This window comes from Phoenix dactylifera, chromosome 2 (assembly GCF_009389715.1).
Source record: "Phoenix dactylifera cultivar Barhee BC4 chromosome 2, palm_55x_up_171113_PBpolish2nd_filt_p, whole genome shotgun sequence".
Classification (NCBI taxonomy): Eukaryota; Viridiplantae; Streptophyta; class Magnoliopsida; order Arecales; family Arecaceae; genus Phoenix; species Phoenix dactylifera.
Genome location: NC_052393.1, coordinates 23518810 through 23527593, shown reverse-complemented (window position 1 = coordinate 23527593; position 8784 = coordinate 23518810). Strand labels below are relative to the sequence as shown.

General features: G+C 47.4%; 1 protein-coding gene across 1 annotated transcript; it reads right to left on the bottom strand.

The window, feature by feature from the left end:
• Window positions 1–877: 877 nt before the first annotated feature.
• Window positions 878–3567, bottom strand: LOC120109922 (MDIS1-interacting receptor like kinase 2-like). The gene is made up of 2 exons (XM_039123698.1): window positions 1866–3567; window positions 878–1319 (listed from the first exon to the last, which is right to left on the bottom strand). The coding sequence occupies exons 1-2, from the start codon at window positions 3439–3441 to the stop codon at window positions 958–960; spliced, it is 1938 nt and encodes a 645-aa protein (XP_038979626.1). The 5' UTR covers window positions 3442–3567; the 3' UTR covers window positions 878–957.
• Between the last annotated feature and the right edge of the window lie 5217 nt (window positions 3568–8784).

Here is an 8784-nt window from a genome sequence, read left to right as displayed (position 1 = left end):
TACTTACTTAGATAAATTGCTTGCTTAACTCTTATCCGCGCATCCTTTAGTTGCAAGCATATTCAATTTACTTAATCAAGTCTCATTCAATAAATCAAACTGTTGCTAAGTTTAAATTCCACTGTGCATCTATACAACTTAGCATAATTAATTGAAAAGTTTTAGAAGTAGTATAAAAGTTTTAAAAGACCCAATTCACCCCCCCCCCCCCTCTTGGGTTGTATCTACTGGGCAACAACAGGGAGGAAGGGGGCTTACCTAGCTTCCAGGGCGCCGGCGACGCTCGCGGCCGCACGCGGTGAGTCTTCGTCCTTCCCCTTCCTTTCTCTCTTTGTTTCTTTCTTTCTTTGTTATCTCGAATACATCAAGAGGAGAGAAGGCAGGGGGGTTTTGGGATTTCTTAAGCGGTAGTCACCGCGTTAGCAGCACCTGCTTCAGCTGCACCTGGTGCCGACAGCTGGACTCCTCTGTCCTCTCAATTAACATGAGGTGGCAGCCCTCAAATGGGCTGCCAACCATGGGCCCAAGAGGATATTGGGCTCAGATTGGGCCTGGATATTACAGTTCTAACATTTCTAATAATAATCAACATGGAAAGTTACCATAACATAATATTTAGGTGATCTACAAAACTAAAATGATCGCTACACCTATTCTGATTCTACTTCTTCTCTTCCTGACTGATCACTTTTGCTCTAAAATTAATGAAAAAATTTTCCCAAAATCACCAACCTACCTTGATAATCAGATTAGATTCATGGATCATATGTTGACCTGCATTGCTAGATGCTGCTGCAGCTTTAAATTTCTCATGATAAGTTGACAGAAATTTATGCAAGATGCGGAATCAAGAGAAACAAAAATGATGATACCTGATACCATTTGTTAATGCACATGAAACGGTGAATAATCAGAATTCTTGATCCTACAACAATCAAGACCACCCTCTATACAACATTACACATTAAGATTCTTCAACTGGAACAGGGTAATTCCGTCAACCGGCTCAAGCGAAGGTAGACGAGATTTTGACAACCTTTGGGTTACGCATCGCATTGTGGGTCTGTATTTCGGATCCCAACATATGCAAGAAAGTGCCACTGCAACTATGTTGCATATTTCCTTCATCTCCAAGGCGGAAGGGGGAGATGAGAGACGCTGGTCCAACACATCTTTTACCAACATGTTCCGGTCAGTAATAGACGTTGATAATGATAAAACGAGGTCTCCAGGATGTCTTCCCATCAATACTTCAAACGCCACCACTCCAAAGCTATAGACATCGCACCATTCTGTTATCTTCATCGTGTAAGCAAGCTCTGCATCAAAAGAAAAATATAATGAACTCTTACTTGCTCTTTTCCTTTGTTTCGCAGTGAAAGCATGTTGTGAACAGAGGCAAACATCGTCATCTCCAGAAGAAGGAAGAAGAACATTATCTTCTTAAGGAACGGAGAGCGGAAAAATCTAAAAGGGCACATATCATTCTTTATTTTCTTGGCACTATACCTGTTTACGGGTGTTTTTAGGAATACTCGCTTTTAAGAGATGTGTCTATTACCATCAGTTGTTTCCCTTCTAATAAGACAAGTCTCTCGATGAAAGAGTTGTCTCCCTTATGGAAAGACATGTCTCTATATTCATCCCTTCGGGATGAGTCGAAGCTTGAGATCCTAGGTTACAATTGAGCCATGGTTAAGAGATAAACTAACTGCTGTACTACTTGAATACTCTCACATCTTGAGCAGCTGAAGTCATTGGCAGTAAAGAACAACAGAAAAAACATGCTATTGATAACAAAAGAAACAAAGGAAAGAAAAGAAAAGAAAGAATTGTTAATAACAAACCAAATTGTTAGGCTGTACCTGGAGCAGCATATCCGCAGGTGCCTACAAAAGCCGTCCAGTTAGAGGAATCAAGATTCAAGAGTTTTGCAGCACCAAAATCAGAGATACAAGCCCTTAATTCTGAATCAAACAAGATATTGTTGCTCGATATGTCCCGATGCACTATTGGTCGGGAGCAATCATGATGCAAGTAACTCAGCGCGCTGGCGACATCTTTAACTGTCCTCACCCTCCTTTCCCAATCCAACGCCAAGGCTCTTCGGTGATTGGATAATATTTCACTTAAGCTTCCATTTTCCATGTACTCGCAAACTAGAAACATGAATCTGCTGTGCAGACAGAATCCATAAAGTTTCACAATGTTGCGGTGCCGGATTTCGGTCATCACCCGTATCTCATTTATGAAGGTTGTGTCATGGGGAAGTTCTTCATTTTCAGGTGAATCAATTCTCTTTACTGCCACTACTTGACCTGTAGGTAACTCTGCTTCGTAGACCATCCCACTCCCACCAAATCCAACACAGTATATGTCATCGAAGTCCTCTGTTGCTTCTATGATGTCTTCAAACGCAACCTTCCCATCAAAGTTCCAAATGGAGAATACATTTGAAGTTCTCATTTCGATGATCTCTTTTGCTGCTTCCTTCTCTTTTTGCTGACTAGATGCACATTTACATTTATACAGGATTGCAATAATAAATGACAATATAAGAACAGGAACCGCAATAAAGATGAGAATTCTGTGCTTTCCATGCACGTCATCGATGCAACATTTGTTCCCATAAAGCCTTCCATTCAACCCATAGTAGTTGGCCCAGCTACGAGGGATCTCCAAGCTATTGTATGATAGATCAAAATCTATGGGAAGTGGAAATGGAGATAGCGGTAAAGTGCCTGAGAGGTGGTTGTAGGAGAGGTCCAGAACGTTCACCTGGGAATTGAAGAATCTGATGGGTATATTCCCATTCAAAAAATTTTTGCTCAAGCGTACTTCTGTAAGTTGCGGCATTAATGCCAGCTCATTAGGTATCGGCCCAGTCAAGGAATTCCATGATAGATCAAGTGATCGCAGGAATTTCAAATTGCCTATTGAGGGAGGAATCATACCACTGAGATTGTTACCAGATAAAATTAGATAGTTCAGAGAAGAAAGATTTCCTATTTCTAAAGGAATGAAGCCTGAAAGCTGATTGTCAGACAAATTGAGGCTTACGAGTTTGGAGAGACTACCAATGCTTGCAGGAATGCTTCCATTTAGAATATTACAACTGAGATCGAGATGGGTAAGGTTAGGAAGGGAGGAGAAGTTGAGGTTACCAAGGATGCCACCGACGAGATTATAATGTAAACTAAGTCCGATCACACTTTTGGCTTGGTTGCATGTAATACCGATCCAGTTGCATGGGTCATTACCGCAAAAGCCCCCATATTCGCAAGATAAGCCAAAGCTTTTTTGCCACTGGAGGAGAGCTTCTGCTTCTGAATTTGCTGGAACTGGACTAGCTGCTGCTGCTGCTGTGGAGGACAACACCAAGTGGATTGTAGCTAAGTACAAAAGCCAGTAGAGGAAGGGAGGCAACTTGCTTCTATCCATGGAGAGGGGGATGGATTGAATCCCACGCAATCGGCTTCTTGCATTTGCTTTAAGAGAACTTGTTGTAGACTAAAGTCCTTGTTGACCTGTTTAGTCTTCGTCCTTGGCTTTCAACCATCACATAAAATTCCAATTGGAAGATATATGGTTGCCGACTCCAGTTGGAAGATAGACTAGTATGTTGCTCATAGCTTGTTTTTTTCCTTCCTGGACTAGGAATTCCATGTTGACCTGGTTAGTCCTAGTCCTTTGATTTTAACAATCACCTAAAATTCCAATTGGAAGATAGACTAGTAGCTCGCTCCTATTGGAAGATAGACTAGTATGCCACCTATCACTTTCTGGTACGCTACTCATTCCTTTCCTTTTATTACTTTCTAGTCTAGAATTCCTTGTTAACCTGGTTAGTCATGGTCCTTAGATTTTCACTAAAATTCCAATTGGAAGATAGACTAGTATGCTACTCGGGTCATGGATGTATCTTTCACGCGAAAGAAGGGAATAGAAACTAGTATGCTACTCGGGTTGGGGGTGTATCTTTCGCGCAAAAGAAGGATTCACCTTTCTTCGTGTGAATCCATTATTAATGGATCATGTTATGGTTTCTTTGCGATTTGCGCAGGCAAACGAATGATGGAGTTTGGAGCGCTTTGAGATCCGTGCAGTGCACGATCCAATTGTGGATTCATGCGAAGGAAGGTTAGTCTTTTCGCGTGAAAGATATAACCTCGTTCAATGCTACTTATCGCTATTTCTTTTCCTCCCCAGACTAGGAGTTTCAACGACCATTAACATCTTGAAGTCTTCGCCTACACTTTCGAGGAATTTTCAAAGCAGGTTTCACAGGGGCTGAATATAGACTACTATGCTACTCATTGCCTTCCCATTTCCTTTCTAGACTAAAAATTTCTTGTTGACCTGGTTAGTCTTGGTCCTTATGTTCCAACCATCACCTAAAATTCCAATTGGAAGATAGACCAATAGCCGGCTCCAATTGGAAGATAGACTTCTATGCTACTCATTGCTTTCTTTTGTCCTTCCTAGCCACTAGGAATTCCAGTGACTGTTAATATCCTGAAGTCTCCACCTATACTCTCAAGGAATTTCCAGAGGAGACCCACATGAGTTTGTAATAAAAATGGGAACCTTCCTAAATATTTATCTCTAAGGTGCTTTTAAGTTCAGCTGCAGGTTGGAGGAGCTGTAATAATATGTATATTCCTACATGCTTTGGTGATAATACATGTGGTAGACAGATGATGTTTGTTTACATGATATTTCTACTTGTCATCCTAGTTGTCAAAGTCAAATGGTCTACAAGTAAAAGGTCATGTGTTAGGAGAAGGGTCACGTTTTAGAATTCTCATGGCACCGCAACTACTCATCCAAATACAAGAATGAGAGCAACTGAAGATGTATATCCATCCATACTGTTAGCCATTGCAGTGGTTGACATTACTCCCATTATTGTTTTATTATTGTTTCTGTAGGCAACAAGTATACTTCAGAGGAAGTGGAAAAGCTGCAGAGATGAAGCGTGAAGCTGCATGCAGAGCTATGAGGGCGGCAATATGATATGGATTCCAAAAATCACAAATTTGAGCGTTACCATCTGAGGAGTAGAGAACTCAATATTCACTTCATATGACTGACCATCTTTTCTATATTTGGTTACTGGCTTTCCCCATGTACTTTACATGTTTATGAGATTTAAATGATAGTGGTGGTGTAAAGTAGTAGCAGAACACATTGGCAACCACTAGTGTTAATTTTTGTTTGGGAGGTTGTATAGTCTTTATATGTAGCTTGTAGTTTATACTTTGATTTTTCTTTTAATTTTTACCGATCTTGTTTGTTCGTCTAGTTGAGATGATCTGTAGTTTGTGATTTGCTGTTAAAGGACAAATTTAGTCGGTGCCTTCTAAGGTGTCAGGAATTTGACTTCATGTTCGAAAAGGTGGAAGAAGTTTTTACACGGTACATATATTTTGTTTATAGATGGTAATTTGATGTTTCAAAGTCAAGTAGCCTTGCCTCAAATATTGGCGCCTGTTGCTGGAAATTGGACCCGGGGGCAATCTTCGGTCGAGGAGAGGGAGCGGGAGGTGGTTACTCACGGCGGGGCGGTGGTCCGTCGACGGGCGGCGTCCTCCGTCTGGGGCGATCGGCGAGAAGGAGCGGCTGATTCCCGCGGCTGGGCGACGATCCGACAGTGGGCGGCGTCCTCCGTCTGGGTGCCTGCACACGAGCCGGTGGCCGGGTCTTCCGGCGCCGGCCCTCCGACGCTCAAGTCAGGGAGGGGGCAAATCGTGTAGAGTAGAGGTAAACAGTGCCCGTCCCCAGTATCGATTTTCCAACCCCCTTTTATAGACCGGGGGTCGGTTTACCTGCGATGTAACGGGGCGAAGCCGTAGTACGGCTCGGCATGTCGTTCAGGTCGGCGCTTGGTCAGGCGAATAATTGCACTGATGTCGGCGATGAGGGCGTTGTACAACCCGAACTAGCACGCTACCAGGCGAATTTATTGCATCAGTGTCGGAGGTATGGCCGAGATCAGAGACTTATCACAGTTGACTAGACCCTGCTGGGCTTATTTGCCGTGGAGAGCTGGGAGTCCGTAGATGACAGGAGTCACGTGCATTAATTGTTGAGTGAGCCGGAGATCCACATTTATTGTGGAGTAAGCCGGAGATCCGCATTTATTGTGGAGTAAGCCGGAGATCCGCATTCATTGTGGAGTAAGCCGGAGATCCATATTTATTGTGGAGTAAGCTGGAGATCCATATTTATTGTGGAGTGTGCCGGAGGATCACAGCGGTCATGCGCCATAAATGCCGGAGGGGCGTCATAGTACGGTCTCTGGCCGGACCTCGGAGACGTATAGCCGTAGTAGGTGGCTGACAAAAGTAGGTCTCGGGCATTGGGGTTTCTCTTAGGTCGGAGATTCCGAGTTCGGGTGCCGACTTCGGCCTTCCAGGGTCGACGATTGTGCGGCTTCTTTGGGGCATTCGTGTCATTTGGGGGAAAAACCTTATTCCCCCAACACTACCCCCCGACTTCCGAGTTCGAGCGGCTTGTGGGCTCGGACGTAGGAAGTAAAGTCCATCGTTAAAGTTGGGGGGCGAACTTCGTCCGCACCCTCATGTTTCTTGGAATTTTCGTGGCAGGACCTGCGCCCTTGGGCGTTTCGAGGTTACTTTGTTCGGCGAATTAATGATGGGGTCCATATCCCTACGTCTTTCGAGGCGACTATAGCGGGGGCGGTGTCTCTTGGATTACCGAGGTTGGTTTGTGAGGCGGATCCAGGATGAGGGTCCTCGGGTTCGACGAGGCGGCGCCTCGGCCCCACAATCGAGAGTTCCCGCTCATCAATGAGCGTGCCATTTTGGGTTTCAAAACGGACACGCGGCATGACCAGGGGTCGGACGCTTCCGATTTCGTGTTACCGGGTCATAATTTCGGGGGAGTGGAGGCCACACCGGGGCTCCACGTGTCCCAGATTTTATTAAACGAGGGGAGCGGGGGTGCCGTCCGCTCATTCTTCGAGGCGATGGGATTCTGTGGGCCCATAATGAGGTCCCGAGATCCGATGGGACAACACTTTGATTTCGTATTCGATTTATTGATCCGGAGTGGATGCAGTGCCTCGGCCTCAGAGGTCGCCACGTGGCGCAGCCCGATCGGGGGATGGGAACCGACCCCATCGATCCGGGCCGTCAGGGGGGTCTATATAAACCCCACGAGTCTGCCCTAAAGGTCTTGTTTGGCTTCCCCTCATTTTCGTCGTCTTTTTTTTTCCCTTGTTTTCTCCCTCAACCGAATTTTGCCGGCGGTGCCCGGAGCAATTTCTGGCAATGTCCAGTAGGTTTTCTTCCTGTTTTCACTAGAGTTTCCTCTTTTCTTCTCCTTGCTAACTTCCATTTTCTGCTCTTAATTTTTACTCCATTCTTCTGTGAGAATGAGTCTCGGTCCCGAAGAAGTTGGGTCGAATATGTCAGAGGAGGAACTGGAGACAATCCGCTCCCGTTTCTTCTTCCAGCCCGGGTTTCGTCTTGAAACCGCAGGGCCGGGGGACAGGGTGACGCAGCCTCCCCCAGGTCGGATCGCGGTTTACCGCGAGACACTCTGGGCGGGCCTGCGTTTTCCCACCCATGAGTTCGTGAGCAGCTTGCTGGCCGAGTACCAGCTCGTCCCGGCGCAGTTGGCTCCGAACTCATGGAGGACCATAATCGGGTTTTTGTCCCTGTGCCTCGGGCACGGGATCCCGATCACGGTAGGCCTTTTCCGCCGGTGTTTTCTGTTAAAGAAGAACACGGCGGACGCAGGGTGGCTATATTTCGCCTTTCGGGGCGGTATGTCACTCTTCCGGGGCGCCCCTTCCTCGATTCACGAGTGGAAGGTGAAGTTTTTCTTCCTAGCGTCCGCGGCGCCTTGGGGGTTTGAGCCGAGGTGGGGACACCCACGGCTGAAGGCCCTCAACAGACTCTCCGAGCCCACGGGGAGGGAGCTGAGGATCCTAGACTCTGTGCGAGCCCTCGGGAGGGGCAACGACCTGACCGAGCTCCTGCGGGAGGACGCCCTGGCGAGCGTGGGTCTGAGCTCGGCGCGCCCCGAGGGTAAGGGCGGCTACGTTATTTTCATTCTTTGTCTTTCGCTTTTACTGCCACTGGCCTGACACTTAACAAAATTTTTGATTTCAGATATTCCCCGCATGCCGACCAGTAACACGTCGCTTTTTTCCCGCCTGAGGAGGCGGGAGGCCGAGGCCGGGGGGGCTAATCCCCAGCCTCGGAGGAGGGCGAGGACAGACGGCGCTTCCTCGTCGGCCGGGACGAGTGGCCCCGAGACGGGGGCCCCTGCGGCCGACCCGAGGCGGGAGCGGGTGGTCAGTGGTGCGAGCCCATCGGCCCCTCCTTGCCCTGCCCCCCTTGCCCAGCGGGGGGAATCATCCGTGGCCCGGCCGCAGCAGCCAGGACCCAGGCCTGCCCGAGGCCCCGAGGCGAGCGGCTCCGGGACCTCGGGTCCGATCGTGCCGAGCTCTTCCCGAGCTTTCCGAGAAGAGTCGGTTGAGCCAGACTCTTCCGTTCCTGAGGGGAGCTCGGCCCTTCAGGACGCCGAGGTCGCACGCTCCATGTTGCGGCGTGCAGTGCTTCCAGCGGACCGGGCCGTGTTCCGGGGGATTTCGCTGGAGGAGGTCGCCGGCAGTGCTTACTGTAGCACGGCCCGGGTAAGTTCCCTTCTTAATTTTCCGGAGTTATTAGCGTGCATACGTGCCTTTCAACTCACAATACCCTCGCTTCTTCTTTTTTTTTTTTTTTTTTTTAGCATATTCTCGAGCTCGAC